The following is a 20547-nucleotide window of genomic DNA, read 5'->3' as shown; positions in this document are numbered from 1 at the left end:
CTGTGTGTCAACAGTGAAAGAAAACTCGCATTTAAAGAGGGTCTTGTGAAAGCAGAGCTAACACCTTGGAACCCAAGCAGTCTTACTGCTCAATATTGTGGTACATTACCGCCACCTGGTGGCAGCACTCAGGAACTGCCTGAGCAGTGATTTGAAGAGCAAACCCCACAGTCCCCAACAATGACAGGTGTTCCCCCTGGTTTTTCATGCTGCCAATAAAGTTGGATGAATGGCATCTCCCATGTAAGACCAGAGTGTAGAGCCGTATCTAGACCCCTAAAAGCAACCTTTTTCCAGGCATTACATTGAGAACTTCCCCTGACTGTCCCCCAACAACAGCTCACCCCGGCAGCCGCTGGCAGTGACCTCGGCAAAGGGACTGTCGCAGCTGTTGCACTGCCGGCCGATGACTCCAGGCCGGCAGGGGCACTGCCCGCTGTCCTGGGAGCAGGAGCGTGAAGAGGAGCCCACAGGGTAGCAGTCACAGGGGAGGCAGGTGTCACTCCCCTTCGGTCGGAAATGGAACTCCTGAAGGGGGGACGGGGTCAGGGGCCTGGGGTCAGAGGTCAGGGCTTAGGGAAGGGGTCATAGGAGCTGGGGTCAGAAGTCAGGGCAGGTGTTGAGATTAGGGGGTCAAAGGTCATGGGCAAGCTGAAACCAGGACCTGGGATTGTTGGGTCAGAGAAATGGAGGTCAAGGCCAGGATGTCCGAATCAGGAGTCAGAGGTGAGGTGCAAGGGGTCAAGGTCAGAGGTCAAGAGTCAGAAGAAGAAAATCAAGATATGGGTCTCAAAATTGGGTCAGGAGTCATAGGTCAAAGTGAAACAAGTTCAGGGATCAAAGAAGGAGAGGATACTGGTGGTAGCTATTAGAGGTAAGGGGTCAAAGATCAAGGTCCTGGGGTAAGGGGTCAGGGTCTGAAGCACAATGTACCCCCACCCCATTTACCTTACAATAACACTGCCCATTGGTCTTGTTACAATCTGGATCAAAGCCCTTGTTGACGTCACAGTTGCAGGGTCCACAGGTCGGGCTCCCCCACCAGCCCCGAGGACACTGCTGGTCCATTCTGCAGAGGAACAGGGAGCAGAAGTTACACTGAGAACTTCCCCTGACTGTCCCCCAACAATGGATTTCTCCTTTCAAGGTTTATCTCTGGCCTCTCCGGGCCTTCATTTCAAGAACCACTCCTTGCCCCCAACCCTCTCCTTTAGTCCCAGGCATCACTAAACCTCTTAGCTCTCTCACCTGTGCTCACAGTGAGGTCCGAAGTGGCCATCCTCACACTCGCAAGCGTAACCATGAGGCGCTCCTGTACGCCGTTGGCAGGAACCCTTGTTCTTACAGGGATTCAGGTGACAGGCATCCACACAGGCCTTCCCATAGTAACCTGGGCAAGCAGGAGGATTTCAGCATGCTGATCCCGCTCTCAGGATAGTAACATCAAGCCATTTGGTGGGTATCCCCAATCACAGGATTAGGAATAGTGGGAACCTCAAAAACTGTCCATTCCAACCCCTCTTTGTGAAAGGGAGAAAACTCAGGCTCCAAGATGTCAACTGACTCTCCCAAGATTATGTAGCAGAGCCAGGCTTTGAAGCTGTCACTCCCTGGACCTGGTCGTTCTGTCTCTTGGTCACCACTCGAGGCCAGAACCCCAGGACACCTTCCACACTGCCCTTGTAGACACTCCCTCCCCTGCCCAGCCCTGAGAAAATCCTACCTGGGCGGCAGACACAGGAGAAGGTCTGCCACTCATCTCGGCAGTCAGAATGCAGAGGGCAGGGCTTGGAGGCACAGGGGTTGAGCACATTGCAGCCTGGCTCTGCATTCATCTTACTGCTGGGTGGAGGGAGGGCTGGCGCCCCTGACGGCACAGTGCCCAACCACACTCCCTGCCAGAAGATGGGTCACTGGGGGATACAGCACTGCACCCCAAAATTCTGAAGCCACAAAGCCTACCCAAGCCCCAAGTAGGAGCAATTGTCCTGCTTCCAAATGTCCCAGGACTGACCCCTGCCTGACATCTTCCCTAAACATGAGACTGAGAACCACCCCATTGCCAAAATAAGACCTCTAGACTCCACCAAGAATGCCCCCCAAACCTCTTACTCCAAGGCTCCTAGATTGATTGACCCCCTTCCATTCTCAAGCCCTCAAAACCAAGTCCCATCCCTAACTCTAACAAGACTTTCCTTCAAAACCCCAAGACTCACCCCCTAGTCCTGAGCATATCTCCTCGAACACTAAGGCAGAGTACCCTCTCCCAAATAAGATCTCCTCCCAAATATCCTCCTCTATCCCTTGTAATATCACACCTGCCCCCCAGACTATACCAAACCCTCTCCCAGCAAGTCCAAGTTTCCTGTCCCCAAGGTTTCTGGGTCACCTAACACCTAACTCCCTTTCTAGCTTGATTTCTCTTCAATACCCCATGGCTTTGGTGGGGCAAGGTTAAATAGGCTCCTTACCTGGATACATCCATCAAGGCCCCGATGGACATCATAGGCCTTGAGCAGGCCCCCAACATGGAGGTGCTTCACCTTTAGCCCATGCAGCTCACTCCCCACTGCCATGGTGTCCTGAGTGGGGGAGGACAAAGGAGGGAGCTTCAAGTCAACATAAGATTAGGCCATAGAGCATCTGGAACAAAGCTGGGGGTAGAGGGAGCTGGGGAATGAGGGAGAATAACTCTGAATGCCCTTCTGCTAAAAAAAAAAAAAAAAGAAACAACCCAGACAGCCCAGCTTGCCTGGCTCCCCATCCCCAAAACAAAGGGACTGACGGTCCAAAACCTAAATGTACTGGCCAGGGAGAGACCCCACAGTCTAATTAAGAGTCTTGTCATCTCTTCCTAGGATTATTCTTTTAGCCTAACTGGGGTCTCAGCTTATGTTCTTTCCACTTCCCAATCCATTGCACACGCAGCTGACCTTGGTGATGCTAATTCTCCTAATGCCCAGCCAGGTCTGCCCACATCGTACTTGAGTTCCAAGACCTTCAGGGACTCCCCTCAATGGCTCCAGCCCACATTCCTAGCTTTCCTTCACACACTCTGCAGCTCAGTGACACACGGCTAGTCTCTATTCTCACCCATCTGTCCATCTTATACCTCTCTATAGAGTCACACAATGGGGATGTTTCCCCCATTCCTGGAGTCCTTTCCTCCCAGCTTTTGCAAGCTGAAAGTCTTCTCTTCCTTTGAGGTCTGCATCAGGCAGTCTCTTCTATTGTGTCCTCCCTGATTACCCTAGCAGCAGCCCCCCTACAAAGTGCCCTAAGACATTCTGCCCCCGTTGTATTTTTGCTTATTTTACACTTATTTGAAATAAGTCCTCTCCCCTTCCCCTATCAGAACATAAGCTCCTCAAGCATGGTATTTTCTTTTTTATCCCCATAACCTCAGACCAAGCACCCAAACCTGAATGGAGTGAGAATTTGTCGAATGAATGAATGAAAGGAATTCAGGCAGTTCTGGGATAGTTACCACCCTGGTGTTGCTGGACCTATGACAACCTTCATGGAGTTAGTGTCTCCTCTGAAGACACCTTAGGCCTCCCTCCTCTCAGGGCACCCTTTGATACTTTTACAACTCAACTCTCTGCCCACAGCTAGGAGGGAGAAAGGGTTGGTGGTGAGAGTGACTTAAAGGGTTGGCTTATCCCTGGGTTACAAGAAACAGGAGCAAATAGGAACCCAATGGGGCCAGTGAGGAGAGGACCTACTTAGGGTCCTGAGTGACCATGGGAACTAGGTCCAGGTTAGGATGAAAGACATGTCAAAGGGGCAAAGGATAGGAAAGGGTGACAAGGAAGTGGCCTCAGACCTGGAAGAGGCCAAAATCCACTGTGACTGTGAGAAGATAGTGCCCAGACCGCCCAGCTCGTCCATCCTGCAGTTCCAGACGGATGTCATGCCACTGCCCATCACTGAGTGTCACCTGGTCCAGCACAAGGCGGGTAGTTCGGCCAGAGCCCCTGTCCACCACCAAGGACAACAGTCCCCTTTCCAGCTATATAGAGAGAAAACCAATCCTATTGTGGGTAGCACTTGATGAGACAGAAATCTGGACATTCCCAGTTACCATAGGGTAAGAATGGGGGGAAATCAGTATTGTGGACCTGTACTCAGGAAGGGTCAGGAGAATCACAACCAGCCTAAGAGGGAAGGATGCTGCCTAGCTTAGATGTACAGTGATGGTTGGGGATCAGGAGTCATGGTCACACCTGGCACAGGAGGGAACTGTGCTGTCCAGCCTGAATCTGCAGCAAGACCCCATGTGGTACCCGTGTCCGGAACGCCAGCCCCAGGTACCAGGGCACCGAAATAGTCACTTCACTCCCAAAGTCCCAGCTCAGGGCTCCGCTGCCACGAAAACGGTAGGGATGGCCCATGGCTAGGGATTGAAAAAGGAAGAAGTTGATATCCAACCCCTCCCCACAACAGTGTGGGTTTGTGGTTCCCCTCTCTGTGTCACTTCAAACAGTCTTTGCCCTGTAACTCTCTCCCTCTATTCCCGAGCCCACAATATCCCACCCTCCCACCAAAATCTTCTTCCATAACCCCATGTCTCCTATGGCTTCCATCCTGAGCCTTTGGCCCCTTCCCACCTCCCTTGCACCTCCCTCTCTTGGCAGTGTCCCTCACCAAGCCCACAGTCTTTTCCCCCGAAGCCCACAGGGCAATCGCATCGGAAGCCAGCCCAGCCATCAGAGCAGGTGCCACCATTCTGGCAGGGGCTGGAGACACAGAAGGCACGCTTGGCCTGGCAGCCTGAGGCAAGCAAGAAAGCAAAACACAGGTATGAAGAGGGCACCATTTGCCCTCTGCTTGGGCAGGCCCCCAAACTCAATTCCTGTGCCCCACCCTCCCAGGTGAGGAACATATTACTGATTGACATGAAGGGTGTTAATAGAAGTCAGTGCTCAGGGGTTTAGGGTTACTGAGCAGGTCCTAGGGGACCAAAGTGGAAGAAGTACCACTGTTAGCTATGATAACAGGTTGAGATAGGACTATCAGGGAGGTTCCAAATGGATTTTGAGACATGGGAGTTCCTGTGAGTACAGATGGGTCATACCAGGAGTAGTGCCATTGTTGGCCACAAAAGCTGCCATATCCACACGGCGGCTGTCAATGAACAAATCTTTCATGCAGCCTACAAACTCCTTGTGGGACACAGGGAAATTCTCAGGCAGATTGGGAACACCACCCAAGAGCAAGGGTCCAGTCAGATCCAGTGACCTAAGGAGGAGATATGAGATACAGGGTAGGTCTGGGAAGGCCTACCCTTCTTGGGACTGATCTGGGCATTCCTTGGAAGAAGATGGATGGGAAGAGAACTGAGGGGGCCAAGTTTCCACTTGATATAAATGCAAAAGGGGAAATTAAGATAGGAAAGGAAGGTAGGAAGACAGGAAATAGGGGATAGCCAAGGGAGACAGGGAGAGATACATGGGAGGCTCACTTCTTGGAACTGGTCTGGACACCCTCAGCTGCACATGAGTAGTTGCTGATTTCAGTCCCAAAGTGCAGAGCCACAGGGGTGTCACACTCATCCACGCTCAGCACAGCCACTTTGTCCTTGGAAGGGCCCTGAACCCCACCTAGGGCACTGGTCCGGGGCTGAGGACACAGTATTAGAGACTCAGAGGGGTCCAGGATGAGAGAGACAAGACAGCCCACCCTCTGGACAGGTTTTCCCTAGAGCATCTGCCTTTACCCTTCATACCCCATACATAGCAACAACATTAGCTTCCTTTTCTCTAGTAATTATTATTATAAATATGCACTGAGTGTTCCCAGGCACTGTCCTAGCTCTTCCTGTCCCCACTGATGAGGATTTGACTATGGTACTGATGAGTATCCTTAACAAGGTGTGAAATTGCCTTGACAAGGTTACCTCCTTGATAAGGTGTGAATTCCTTGCCTTGTCCTAGGTTGCTCCATTGACACCACATGAGGATGACTGATTCATGGTCAGTTCATACACGGGGCTACACCTTTGAACTTGACCTTTAAAAGGGAGAGCAGAAACACAGGGGCAGAGAAAGAAAGAGAGGGGACCAGAGCTGGGAGGTCAGAATGGAGATTACCCAGTCAGATATACTTGGACTGGTCCCCTAGGAGGGCATCTCTGTAGTCATACATCCCCTTCAGGGAACCATGGGCCATAGGGAAGCATGAAGCCCAGGGGTGGCAGCAACCAAAAGAAGTGATTTAGTGGCAAGAAGTTCCTGACCAAACTCAGAGCTGCAAGATCTTGGGTCAGCAGCAGTGGCAGAGTGATGGCAGAGCTACTGGACCAAGCCTCCTTAACCAGCTGTAGGTAGGAGTGCTCATGGAAGAAGGCGCTGAAGCCAAGGTGCAGTAAGAGACTCTAGAGCTGAAATACAGAGGAGCAAACATGGACCTTGCCCTACCCTGGTATTGTGAGCTATGTGGACCGTGCAGGACAGCAAAATTGACTCTCAAAGCACCACAAGTTTTTGTAATCCTATAAGGCCAAGGAAAATATAACCAACTAAAAGTAATGGTTGCTACATATATGTCTAGAGGACTAGATAAGTGCCATGGGGAGGTGGGACTAGAGCAGAGGTATCCACTGTGACCCAAATCATATTAAAATGTAATTGGGAAATATTTTAAAAAATAAATCAAAATACAATAGAATATAATGTTGATAGGGCCTCTGTTTCTATATGAGTTGACACCACTGGTCTCTTAGAGTTAAGCACATTATTTCTCTAAGGAGCCCTAGATCCTCTAGTTACCTATATAGTCCTCCTGACATGTTATCCTTTACGATGAGAACCCCCAAAGTGGGGAAAGAACTCCGGAAGGTTTGAGTTCTCTTCCTTGAACCTGTTGAACATTGAACCCATTTTGACCATCTCTCTTGCTGTCTTTTAGCTCCAGTTCTCACTTAGTCCAGAATTGTCACCACTAGGTCCAGGAGGAGACTACTTGGTCTAGTAATTCCTTACCACTTGGCCACTGCCTCCTTTCATGTCATCCTTGGGACTTCATGGTTTCCTAGACTGTAGACCACAGTTTAAGAAGGGCTGCCCTAGAGCATATGGTTCTCTAGAGACTACAAGCCAGGACAGGCTTCCCCCAGGTAACTGAGCCTACATTCATCTTACTGGCTTCTCACAATCTGATCTTCCAGCTTTGGTTCTTAATCTCTCTGTCCTGTGTCTCTGTTTTCTCCTTCAAAGACCAAGTCCAAAGGTGTAGCTTAAGTGTATGGACTGGCCATGAATCAATCATACTCAAGGTGCTGTTGATGAAGCAACCCAGAACAAAGCAAGGAATTCACACCATATCAAGGAAATAACTGTGCCAAGATAATTTCATACTTTGCTGGGGATACATCAAAGGCAAAGTCCTTATCAGTAGGGGCAATAAGAACCCAGGAAAATACCTGGGCACCCTCACTACAATCATTATTAATGTTACCCAGTATCCCTTGGGCTCATCCTCCCACCAGGACTGGGGGAAGGGAAAGCCAGAAAGTCTGGAGGGATTGTGGAACTATCTGAGGAGTTAAGAGATTGAGGTAGGACTGGCCCAAAAGGAATGAGGGAATTTAGGGAGAGTTGAAGGTCTGGAAGGCAACAAAAAATATTCACCTTGTTGTAGTATCTCAACTGTACTGTATGCCACTGCCCATCACTCACACCACTGGGCACTATGGGGCTCACTACCGTGCTTGACTCCCCTATAATGAGGTAGAGATGGGGTCATCTATGGGCTAGAGAATACCCACTTGTCTACACACATGCCCCACACAGACATGTGCTCAGCACTATAGACTAACACCTACTACTGCCATCACATCCTCTAAGAAGAGATGCCACCCAGCCCACCCCACACACAGAGAATTACTGACTACAGACTTTGGCCAAGTCATTTGCCCCCTCTGAGCCTCAGTTGTCCTGTCTGTAAAATAAAAGCCTTGGAATGAATGATGTATAAGGTCCTCAGCTCTGACCATTTATGTTCCAAGGTTCTGCCCAATTCTAATATCCTATCAGTCTACGAGGATACACAAATACACATGCAGGGATACACACATGGATAAGCACACACCTGTGGAGTAGGTGAGCCTCACTTGTCCTGCAACAATTTCCAGGGCAAGAAAATCATGTTTCTCATTAAGGCGGCCATTGTAGAAGAGGAGCCCATGGGACCTCACTGTGGCAAACCTGGGGGGAAAAGAAAAAGCACAGCAGTCAGGGAACCTCTCAGGGATTCCAAGCTCATATGCCCAACACCATCCAGAAGGATTCTAAAAATTAGTCCCCTTTCCCCTGCCCCCAACACTGGAGCTTAGAACTGCCCATTCTTGTGACCACCAGGTGACACCTTCACTGATCAACCTCCTCACTCAGCTCCGAAATACCCATGAAGCCATTACAGAGCTCCTTAGCCACTAAGGAAAAAGTACTAGGGGGAGGAGGGAGATAGATTATGGTGGCAATGGGGAGGATGACAAGTCAGTGGGTAGAGGACATTTGAAAATAACAGGTTTGAGGGAGTAACAAGTTAGAAGAGGTATTTTAAGTCAGTAACATTGGGGGTGATAGATTGTGGAAGTAATGGGCTGGGAACAGTGACAAGTAGACAGGATGAATGTTATTTCAGAGAAGTGTTGTTTGGGGGTAATAGGTTAGAGGCACTGATATTGGAGGCTGCTTGGGAGAAATGACTTTGGGAGTGACAAGCTTGGGAGATAAGAGACTGGGGGCTGAGTTTAGGAGTGACAGCCTGAAAAGGTGATGAGTTATAAGAAGGACAGATTGAAAATAATGATATTTGGAAGCGAAAAGTTGGAAAGTGATATTTGGAGGTGACAGGTTAAGAACTGTTTAGCAGTAAAAGATCTGGGGTTGACTCTTCAAGTACTGGCAAGTTTGGTAGTGACAAGAAGGGGTGATTTCTTTACCACCATACTCTATCACCCACCTCCCATACCTCTTCCTTGGTGGCCAAGGGGCTCATATTAGCATGGTTTCAAGGGTATTTTAGAGCTGAGTGAGGAGGGGTTGATCAATAGGAATGCTACCCAGTGGGCACAAGGAAGGGCACCAGTATTGCAGGCAGGAGAAAGGGGGCACATTGTTAGAGGTGATAAACTAGGATAGATGGCATGTAAGGGACACAAGGGCAGCCCGGACACTTACGAGAGGGAGAGAGTGAGGTGAAATCGTTGGCGCAGACCCCGGAACATGAGGAAGGAGTTAGGAGGGAAGGATCGGACAGCTACCTCACAGTAGGGCCCCTCGAAGCCCCCGCCCCCTGGGCACTGGCAACGGAAGCCACCAGAAGGTGTATTGGTGCAAGTCCCACCATTTCGGCAGACACCGGGCACACATCGGCCAGCTTTGCTATCCAGTTCACAGTTCTCACCTAGGGGCCAAAAACAGTGATTATCTAGAGCAGTAGTGTCAAATTCAAACAGAAAGAGGAGTCATTAAACTGTACATAAGGATCTGTGCTGCCTGTGTGTTGACTTAGAAAGCCACGTTAACATTATCTATATTTATTGTACTTTTATTTATTTTGCTAAATATTTCCCAATTACATTATAATCTGGTTCTGGCAGTACTCCAAGAGCCCCCAGTGAGCCAAGTAATTGATACTTTTGACCTATAGTATCAAACCAGCAATTCAGGCTTCAATGACTCCAAACCTTGAGATTAGGTCAAGCACAATCCAAGCAAGTGAATAGCTGAGTTACAGTGGAGAATCAGAGGACCTAGATTAAAATCCTCCTTTGACCTGTACCAACTGGATGACCCTGTATAAGTCACCTAACTTTCTTAGGGCTCAATTTCCTCAACTGTAAAATAAAGAGGTTGTATGAGATGCCCTCTGAAGTCCCTTTCAGATCTGGACAGCCATAAATGTAGCCCAGGGGAACACACAAAGCTTTGTGCTGGATCCAGCTATAAAACACAGGTTGTGTCCTTACTAGATGACAGGCTCCTTGAAGGCAGACTTATTTATTTTGTATCCCCTGTGACAAGAATTAGTTTCCAATAAATTAGGAACCGTTTATTTATTCTGCCTGTTAAATTGAGGGGAGAGTGGGAGGGTAGAAGAGCCATGAAAAGAAACCCCTGGACAGGACTGACTGGAGCTTAGTAGAGGAATCAGTGAAAGAAGAGCCCATGGACCCAAAGACAAAGGGAGGAAGGGGCTCATAGAATCACAGAATCATAGATTCTGAGCTGTAAGGGACCTCAAAGTTCACCATATCCAAATCCGTCCTTTTACTTATGAGCAAACTGAGGCCTGCACAGAGAGTTTAAATAACTTTCTCAGAGTGAAAGAGCTTGTGTTTGAGGCAACATTCAAACCTTGGTCTTTCTTACACCATTTTGCTCTGTATCAGAGAGAGACCAACAGGCTCGGGGCCTTTGATGTTGAGGGTATGTGAGATGCTGCCCTTAGTTTGGTATCCAAGGTGATGAATTAAATTATGAGTAGGTAGGTAGGTACCCATGGAATCTATGGCCATCTTCTTTTGCAGAAGAGTTGAGAATAAAGGAGCAAAGGAGAAAAGTTAAAAGTAGGGGGCGAGGGGTGGCCAGGCAGCACAGCAAGTAAGAGCACCGGCTCCAGTGTTGGGATGACCTGGAGATGGAATCCCGGCCTCAGACACTTAGCACCCACCAAGAAACACCTGGCCATGTAACCTTCAGCAAGTTACTTAACCCAGATTGCTTAAAAAAAAAAAAAAGTAGGGGGCGAGGCTGGCCCCAACAATTGAGACAAGGCATAAAGCACCCAAAGCTTCAGGGACCAGGAAGTATGGGAGTAATTGAAAGAGCCTTGGTCTTGGACTCAGGAGGACCTAGATTCAAATCCCCACCTCAGACACTCACTAGTTACATGACTCTGGGCAGGTCACTTCATTTCTCTGGGCCTCAGTTTCCTTACCTGTAAAATGAACTATGATAATAACAGCTGGTGGGCTTTAAATTTAATGTTATCTCATTTGATCCTCACAACAACCCTTGTGAAGTAGGTGCCATTATTATACTTCTTACAAATGAGGAAACTGGGTTTTATGGGACTGGCCTAGGGTCACGCAGCTAATAAGTGACAGATATAAGACTCGAAATGGAGACTTACTGACTCCAAGTACAGCACTCTAACTAACATGCCACCTAGCTGCTCCAGGGTGTCTTCCAGCTCTAAATCTCTGCCTCGGAGACTAAATCTGTTCCGGCTCTGTCACCTCCAGTCCCACCACCCCAGGGAGGAGGCTCCCCTCCAGCTCTGCAGATCAGCTCTCTACCCCCAGGGAGCAAAAAGGTCAGAGGAGGCGTGAGAGGTTCCCAGTCCAAACCCCAACCTCTCTCCTAAGTGAGGGGCTGTGGTTAAGGCACCTGCATCAGCCCTGGTATCAAGATCTTTCGCAATCCCCCACCCCATCCAGCAACCCCTAGCACGGCTCCACCTGTCTTACCGTGAAGAGAACGGAAGCAAACCGAAGTGAAGAAGGCCCCACCCTGCTCCGCCCCTCCGTGCTCCCAGACCTCCCCCCAACTCGAAGACCAAGGGCTGGAGACTCAGAAGCCAGCGGCCTCGCGTCCACGTGCCCACGAACCCCACTCAAGCTCGGCCCCTTGGCCTTGGCCGCTTAGAGGGGCCCCTAGCTCCTCCCTCCGCTGCCTCGAAGAGGGCGAGCAGCCTGGGCGCAGGATGCCTCCGTCGGCCCGGCTCCGCTCACCTGTGAAGTGCGGGCGGCAGATGCACGTGTAACCGCCCTCGCGACGCGCGCAGGCGCCCCCGTTGCGGCACGGGTTGGAGTAGCACAGGTTGATCTCGGTCTCGCAGTAGTCCCCCGTAAAGCCGGGCGGGCAGCGGCAGCGCAGGCCGGCGATGGGGTGGATGGGCCGGAAGAGGGTGGAGGCAGAGGCCAGGAAGGGCGCGGAAGAGTCGAAGCGCAGCACGGAGATACACTTCATGTAGTTCTCGCAGGGCTCCCGCAGGCACACGTTGTCGTCGAAGGGCAACACGTCGAGGAGAGAAGCGGCAGCCAGGGCGGCCCGGCGCACGTACAGCTGCTCCTGCAACTCCTCCGAGCTGAAGAAGGGCCCCCCGCCACCACCGGCCCCGGGGGCTCCCCCTCCCGGCGCCAGCGCCGAGAAACTCACGTTGAGCACCGCGCCGCCCACGTCCGTGTCATTTTGTATGTTGAAGATGAACACGTCCTCCTTGGGCGTGGCCAGCACGGTGGCTACCCCCTCCAGGAAGCTGGCCAGGAGCGGGGACAAGAAGCGCTCCTGCCACATGTTCTCCAAGCGTACGGTCAGGCTGTTGGCCAGCATGTCCTCCGTGATGATGGTGACCCGTAACACGCACTGCGCGGTCACACTATGGAGACCATCTGCGGAGACAGGGCCGGAGACGGTGTCGGCAAGAGACCTCGTCTGGGCCCTAGGAAGGACATGGGGGCTGGGGTGAGGGAAGGAACGCCCGAGGGAAACCTTGGCCTTCGAGGAGAGACCACCCCACCCTCTGGAAGCCTTGACAGGCAAGACATAGAACCAAAGGCAGAAGCAGATGCAGACAGATGTGTTCTCTACTCATGTCATGTTCTCATCCTGATAATACAAATGGGCCGACAGTCACAGTCTGATGTTTGGTCTAGGAGAACCGTCACACTCTCATTTAATTGCTCGATCATCCCCCCACATCCTCCACTAAGGCTTGAGCTGCCTTCTCAGGGCACCACCCCCTCCCCAAGAGAGCAGCAGATGGTCACGGATATTCCTGCACAGAATGAAACACAAAAGGGGCTGGATCCTACTCCCAAGGGATGTGCCAGGTCCCAGAACTACAATCTCATGAATATTCCTAGGGATCATAAGCCAGAGAATACCACAGAGCTCTTACATAGCAACCAGGACAGTAACCACTGCTTCCTTCTCCCACAAACCTCAGTCTTGATGGGCCAGATTAAAATGAAGTTCTTTGTCTATCCACCTACCTGGTTGGTATGCTCTGTGGCTTATCAGCCACAGGTGCAAACCCTCTACTCCAACCTCCTAGAGCCAAATACCAGGGTTTAGAGATACAAGAAACCTTAGAAAGCACATTGTCTAACCTCCCTATTTAATGATAATAACTGACATTATTGTTCAACAGCCTGACTGCTTGGAAAGGCAGACTACCATGGTGGATTGATAGCTAAGCTTAGAGCCAAGACAACTTGAGTTCAAGTCTCAATTCTGACACTGAGTCACTTAACCCCTCATTGATCTAGTCATTTAAGTCTATACCTAGAGAAGGTATCATCCTGCATTGGTAGAGGGAGTTTTATTATTAGTGAATTCCTTCTACCAGTGAAATCACAAATCCAGTCCCTATCCCTATTACTAATATTTATACAATGGGTCAGAGTTCTGGGACTAGAGTTAGTAAGTCCTGGGTTCAAATCTCATCTCAGATGTTTACTAGCAGTGTGACCCTGGGAAGCTCATTTAACCCCTATTTGACTCAGTTCCTCATCTGTAAAATGGAGACACACTGGAGAAGGAAATGGCAAACTATGACAATTATCTTTGCCAAGAAAATCCCATGGACAAAGTCAATGGGATTATGTAGAATCAGACACAACTGAACAACAATTTATATAATCCTTTAAGGTCTGCAAATACTTTACATACCTTAAATCATTTGAGCCTCACAACAACAAACCAAGGTGGAAGGTACTGCAGGTATTACTATCCTGTTTTGTCAATAAGGAAAATGAGACCCAGAGAGGTTAGTGACTTGCCTATGATCCCATAGTAAATGTCTAGAAAAGGTTGGAACCTTCTTTCTAACACTGGAAGCCACCTCTGTCCATTAAAATTGAAAACCAGGTTGCCACATCAGTGAAGAGATTAGGAAATGGAAGCCAGAAAAAGAAAAGAAGCTTGCCCAAAGTCACAGAACTGGGAAGTGTCAGGGCCAGGACTCAGATCAAAGGGTTCTGCCTGCAAAGTCCATGTTCTTTCCACTATGCCATTCTGCCTTATCTCTCCATTCCACTGTCCAACAATCCCTTCCCCAAATGGGGTAGGGGTGGGGGGGAGTTGAGAATCACTGGGCCCTTCATACATGGGAGAGAGGACGTCAAAGAAAAATCAGTGGGAAAAAAATTTTTTAAAAGGGACGGCTAGGTGGTGCAGTGAATAAGAGTGCCGACCCCAGAGTCAGGAAGACTCAGGATAGGTTTGCCTCAGATACTTAGCACCCACACACAAAAAAAAACCTGGCCGTGTAACCTTGGGCAAGTTACTTAACCCCAACTACTTAAAAAAAAAAAAGAAAGAAAAATCAGTGGGAAAGAAGTGAGAGCTTAGGGAATGGGACTGTTATAGGATGTCCAAGCACTTTACACATGTCACCTGAGACCCATAACAGTCTTCTGTGTTATGGGGTGGAGAAAATGATGTACTACAGGGGCCTCAAGAGGATCTGAGGGGTGACAAAATACTCCATCTTCAACCTCTCTGTAGATTTTATATTCTTCTCTCACCCCAGCACAGTGTTTTGTGTACAATTGCACTTAGTAAATGATTGTTGTCTAATTCATTCATCCACTACTATACACAATTCACTGTGCTAGGCACAGAGGGAGGTACCCAGGGATTTCTTTTCCCAGTATGACCTGGAAAGTGGAGCTTGCAGAGACATCCAGCCAAATCTTCTCCAGCCACCAGAATCCTGGAGTAACTAGGTTCCTGAAAAGGACCTTAGAGATTGTCTAAGCTGACTCCCTCATTTTACAAATAATGAAATTGAGGCCCAGAGAAGGAAAGTGTCTCCAACTCTGTACCCACTGTCACACAGTCAGTGGAGGAGGAAACATACCCAGAATTCAGATAGAGGTCTTGTGATTCCAAGCCCAGTCCTTTCCCACACACACACACACACACACACACACACATTAACCCAGGAAATAGTCCCTTTCTTAGAGAGGCCCAATTTATCTTCAAACCACAATACAACTCATGAGATCACAGACTCCTGAACCATGTAAGTTCAGGTTGTTGATGGCAGAGAGGCTGTGACCAGAATAAGACAGGCAAGGCATTGTAGGATTTCTCTACTATTCCTTGCTCCAAATCTCTTGCCTTTACACAATTTAACTTAAGGGGCAACTACTACAAACCGACTGGGTCTTATTGATAATAAGGGTCAGAGACAATGTTTGAACCCAGATTTTCTGACTCCAAGTCCTCTTAGATGATCTCTAAGGGTCTTCTCATTCCCACATTCTATAATACTATGATGACCACTGACCCAGATTGTCTGGATGGCAAACCCTGCTGTACCAATGGCTATCTAAGACATTCCCTTAAAGGAGAAGGGAAGCCTGAGGCTAAGTCCATCCTAGCCCTGCCTGCTCTCCAGAACCAACTCTGCAGAGGCTTTTTTTTTTCCATTCCCCTACCCATCAGTGTAGTTGGGTGCTTTACCTGTTACAGTCACAAGCATGGAAGCCACCAGTGGACGATTATTATCCAACTTCCGGCTAAGCCGAAGTTCCCCGCTGGTTTGGTTTACTACAAGCAGCTCCAGTTCATTGCCCCGCTCAAAGGTATAAAAAAGGCGGTCAGAGACATCAGGGTCATAGGCTGGGATCCGCCCAATGATACCAGATGGAAAAGTGTTGGACCGGTTAGACACATAGTTATTGAAAAGAATTTGGAAGTTCTTGAGGACAGGGCTATTGTCATTTTGGTCAATGAGGCGGATATGGACAGTGGCCCTGCTGACCAGGGGAGCTGAGGTTGCTTGCACCACAATCACATACTCAGGTCGTACCTCATAGTCCAGGTCAATGAGAGTTGTCAGCTCTCCAGAGAAGATGTCCATCTGGAAAAGTTCTGGGATGTTACCTTCTACAATCTGATACATGACTTGGGCATTAGGGCCTTCATCAGGGTCAATTGCAGTGATCTGGGCTACTACTGAACCTACTATGCTATTCTCCTTCACCCTGACTTCAAACTCTTCTGCTGGGAAGACTGGAGCATTATCATTAACATCTTGGACAGTCACTTGAATGTTAACAGGGGTTCTCAGTGGGGGAACACCCCGGTCCACAGCATAAGCAGTCAGTTCATACACAGGAACACTCTCCCGATCTAGCCGACGTACTGTTCGGACAATACCTGAGGTGGGCTCAATAGTGAAGTCACCATCACCATCCTCACCATTTTGGAAGGTGTACTGGACCCGGCCATTGGCATGAGCATCTCGGTCAGTAGCTGAGATCTGCAGCACACTGGTGAAGGGAGGAGCATCTTCAGAAATGACACCAGGGTAGTAAGAGGCCACAAATTGGGGGGCATTGTCATTCACATCATTGACCATGATCTCTACATAGGTGGTATCAGCCTTCTGAGGGATACCATTGTCCTTGGCTGTTATAGCTAGTGTATAAGTCACCTGGTCCTCATAGTCTAGCTCGGCCTGTAGTGTGATAGCTCCAGAGTCTACATCAATTCGAAACTGGGGAAGGTTGTCCTCCAAGAGGTATGTGATTCGAGCATTTTCACCCACATCATCATCTGTGGCACTGATGACCACAACTGTGCTGCCCACAGGCCTGTCCTCATTCACACTGACTGAATAGTGGGCACTTTGGAAGACTGGCCGGTGAGTATTGGCATCAGTGATGTTGATATGAACATAGCAGTTGTCATGGAGGGTACGGTCTGAAGCAGTCAGTATTAGCTTGTAGTACCTTTCCTGCTTATAATCTAATGGCAAGGCTAATGTGACCAGTCCCATACCCCCCTGTGTGCTGATAGCAAAACGGTTCCGAGTATTGCCCCCAGTGATCTGGTAGCTGATAGCACTGTTGATATCACGGTCTACAGCAGTCACACTAAGGACACTGGTGCCCACAGCTGCATCCTCATTCAGCCGAAGGTGGTACTCTTTCTGGGTGAATTCTGGTCGATTGTCATTCACATCCATGACAGTAATGGTAACACTAGCTGAGGCAGAAAGTGGGGGTGAACCATGGTCCACGGCCTCCACCCCAAAAAAGTAATGCTCTACAGATTCCCGGTCCAGGGGCCCACTTACTGTAATCCATCCTGTAGCACTATTGACTACAAAGGGTGTGTCCTGGGCCATGCCTGTCAGTTTGTACTCCAGCCGGGCATTCTCCCCGTGGTCAGCATCCACAGCTTGGATGTGAATGACTGAGTGGCCCAGAGGGGCATTTTCTAGTACAGACACCTGGAAGGGGGTGCTGACAAAGATAGGAGCATGATCATTGATGTCCACCACCTGAATACTGGCTAGGCCAGTATTGTTGGACAAAGGAGGCCTCCCTGAATCCTGAGCTCGGATCCTCAGGGCATACTCTCGCTCTACTTCAAAGTCTAGTGGGGCCACCACCTGGATCTCACCAGTGAGACTGTCAATGGCAAAGTGACCCCGGCTATTGCCACTGATGATATTGTAATGGACCAAGGCATTAGTGTCCTTGTCGAGGTCTGTAGCTGTAACACGGAGTACCTCCGTATGTGGACGCACATCCTCCCTTACTTGGGCCAGGTATCTTTTCTCACTAAACTGAGGGGCATTGTCATTCTCATCTAGGACAGTGATATGCACACGCACAGTGGCAGAACGGGGCCCTGGCTCCCCACCTTGGTCACTGGCCTCCACAGCCAACTCATAGTTTTCCTTCTGCTCCCTGTCCACTCTACCGCTAGTGGTGATAAGGCCTGAGCGAGGGTCAATCTCAAAAACAGCTTGTGCAGCAGGTGGGTCCACAAAACGGTATCGGATATTGGCATTTGCGGCTGCATCCCCATCAGTGGCTCGCAGCTGCAGTATGGGATACCCCTCCTCCACATTCTCCCGAATTGTCTCCCGGTACTCTGTCTGCTCGAATACGGGTGAATGATCGTTGCGATCAGCCACCGTGACAGCCACCATGGTAGTGGCAGACAAGCGTGGAGAGCCATGATCCAGAGCTGTCACTCGGAAGTAGTGTAGGTCCATGCTCTCGCGGTCCAGCGGCTCAGCAGTGCTAATCAGGCCGCTGGTGGCATCAATGCGGAACAGTTCCATGGAGCGGCTGTTCATGAGCGCCGCCATGGAGTAGATCAGCCTGCCGGCCTCCCCTGCGTCTGGGTCCTGGGCCGCCACGCTCAGCACAGGAGTGCCGGGTGCTTGGTTCTCGGCCACCAAGGCTTGGTAATTGTATTGGGGAAAGTGAGGGTGGCGGTTCGCTGCACGTCGGGAACGGGCACCGGGAACGCTGGGGGGCGCACAGCAGAGCAAACCGCGAGGGCGGAGGCGCCTGCGCTGGGCTAAGGTCTCCGGAGCTGTCCTCGCTGCTCGTGGTGCTGAAGCCGGCTCGCCAACTCGCCGTAGCCGGGATACTTCGTCGCCACAGCTCACAGCCTTCAAAGTCCCCAGCCGCTCCCGGCCGCCTCTATGCACTTTTTGACCAGTCTCTGAAGTCTGAGGGGATCTGGGAAAGCGGAGCCTGGAGGGAAGAGCCGTGGAGAGACTACCGGCATGGGGCGGGCCTCTCCGCCCGGAGGCCAAAGGCCCGGGGGACTGACCCCCAGATGCCAGACAGCGCCCTAGACCCGGCCTCCCGCAGGCTATGACTTCCCGAGCCCAACATAGCAGGGGCCCGGACCCTGGTCCCGCTGGCCGCTCCTCCCTAGAGCCTGTCCCCGGGGACCCCTCCCGGGGCTGAGGACCCTGTTCTGTGTGGCGCAGACCCGCGGCCCCCCGGCCACTCCTGGGGAGACCTGAGGGGACATGGCCACCGCTCCTAGTTCCGGGGCCAGTCTTCCCTCCCTCCCCAAGCCGCTGTCCCTCCGGGGTCGTAGGGTTCCGAGGGGAGGCGACACCAACGCCGCCAACAGCCTCCGGGGCTCCACGAATCTCGGGACAAAGAACTAAGGTTTCATGAGAGCTCTGTTCCCTGGGTCCCTTGGCCGCTTCTCCTCGGGCCCTGAGGCCGCGGCCTTCGTCGCTGCTGCCCCCCAGCTCCTCCAGGCTGAGAGGGAACAAAGAGAGGAGGAGGAACAGGAGCAGCAGCAGTAGCCGCGGCCGGCTTTGGAGCCCCCTGCGCGGCGGCCAGTCCGCCATGGCCCCCCCCCCCCCCGCCCTGGCCCCTCCTCCCCCCGCCCCCCCCCCCGGCCCCGGGCCCCCCCCCCCCCCCGGGCCCCCGCCGCCACCGCCGCCGCCCCCACCGCCGCCGCCCGGGCCCCCACCCCAGTCCCCCGACCCCCACCCTGACACTCCACGCCCCCGCCCCTGCCACCCCTCGGGCACCATCTACTCCGCCGCCGGTGCAGCCTGAGCCCACTGCCCTGGCCCCCGCTGCCCCTGCCACAGCATCCCCGCCGCCGCCGCCGCCTCCCGCAGCTCCAACATGGCTCCCGGTAGCCCCGATGGTCCGCTCCGCCCCCGCCCCGATCCCCGACGCCCGGTGGTACGGCCCGCCGCGCATGGCAGCCTGTGTACCGGATGCTTTTGCCGCCATCTTGGTTGAGGGTATTAGCGCTGGCTATGGTGCTGAATGGACCTGTTTGGTTTGAGTCTCTCGCGACCCGCCTTCTTCCATTCTCAGTGTCACCCGCCTCCTTCCATTACTTTCAACTTACACTGCTTCGGTTCCCGCTCTGGCGAACTTTGCTCCTGCTCATTTAGTTCACTTCCCTTGACCCCACCGCCCCCAGAGCCCCAGAGGGGCTGAAGAGTTAGTGCCCAGAACCCTTTAGCCCAGCCTTCCGTGCCTGTAGGGTCTGGTCTCTTGCATCTAAAATTGGAGCGTAGTAGGGGAGCACAGCTTGTGCCTTTTGCGGAGTTTACCTTGAGAATATCGGAAGGACAATGGGAATAGCGACTAGGGTTCTGTCCTTTAGTCCAGGGTGGGAAAGACCCCTTTAAATAATGAAGGAGAAAGTGTGAATTGTAGAGGAAAAACTTCTATCCTGGAGGGAAAGACCCCCTAATAAAGATAAAAAGGGGAAAGAAACCTCCTCTGCTCTTTCTACTTTCATGATCCCTTGCCAACACCTCATGTGTCCCCCACCCCCAAATGCATGGAAATGTAAGATAAGTAACCACTAAAGACTTTGAAGGGTGTAGTCCGAAGGAAGGATGAAACTCTGGGAACTGAACCCCTTCCCCAGTCGATGAGGGGCGGGGCATCTATGGGGCGCGGTCTTGGGCACTGAACTGAGCCAGCAAAAGTTTGGACCCTAATCTCTGGACCCTAATATTCTCTGAGTCTGCTGGAGACCTCATACGATGATATGCTTCCCCACACCCATTCTGCCCAGTTAATCTTGGGTTGGGTGTGTGTGGAGTATTAGGAGGAATGAAGCCTGCGATTTCGACAGGAACTCTAAAGCAACTGAGAAGTCAGCAGCCGCCCAGTGGCGGACTGCGTAAACAACACTTGGGATACACTCGCCTGGTAGGGTTGTCTAGAAAGAGGCTGCTCCAAGAACCCAGTGATCCAAGCATCCTCATTTAACTCTTTAA

The 20547-nt window shown here is 51.2% G+C and overlaps 1 protein-coding gene across 1 annotated transcript in view; it reads right to left on the bottom strand.

The window, feature by feature from the left end:
• The window catches only part of CELSR3 (cadherin EGF LAG seven-pass G-type receptor 3), a 74526-nt gene extending 55383 nt beyond the window's left edge, over positions 1-19143 (bottom strand). The window contains exons 1-15 of the mRNA XM_069095394.1: positions 15486-19143; positions 11744-12403; positions 9186-9411; positions 8092-8207; positions 7632-7720; positions 5465-5622; positions 5078-5241; positions 4648-4773; positions 4227-4396; positions 3827-4012; positions 2472-2582; positions 1724-1895; positions 1249-1390; positions 949-1069; positions 345-528 (exon numbers count right to left, since the gene is read on the bottom strand). Of these exons, the coding sequence (XP_068951495.1) occupies positions 345-528; positions 949-1069; positions 1249-1390; positions 1724-1895; positions 2472-2582; positions 3827-4012; positions 4227-4396; positions 4648-4773; positions 5078-5241; positions 5465-5622; positions 7632-7720; positions 8092-8207; positions 9186-9411; positions 11744-12403; positions 15486-19143 (6283 nt within the window). The remainder of the gene's footprint in view (positions 1-344; positions 529-948; positions 1070-1248; positions 1391-1723; positions 1896-2471; positions 2583-3826; positions 4013-4226; positions 4397-4647; positions 4774-5077; positions 5242-5464; positions 5623-7631; positions 7721-8091; positions 8208-9185; positions 9412-11743; positions 12404-15485) is intronic.
• Positions 19144-20547: the final 1404 nt, after the last annotated feature.

Source organism: Petaurus breviceps, unplaced genomic scaffold (assembly GCF_028583685.1).
Source record: "Petaurus breviceps papuanus isolate PSGF00001 unplaced genomic scaffold, PetGlider_PUasm1.0 227, whole genome shotgun sequence".
Lineage (NCBI taxonomy): Eukaryota > Metazoa > Chordata > Mammalia > Diprotodontia > Petauridae > Petaurus > Petaurus breviceps.
Note: the sequence above shows the minus strand (reverse complement) of the source record. Positions and strands in the feature narration are given on the sequence as shown.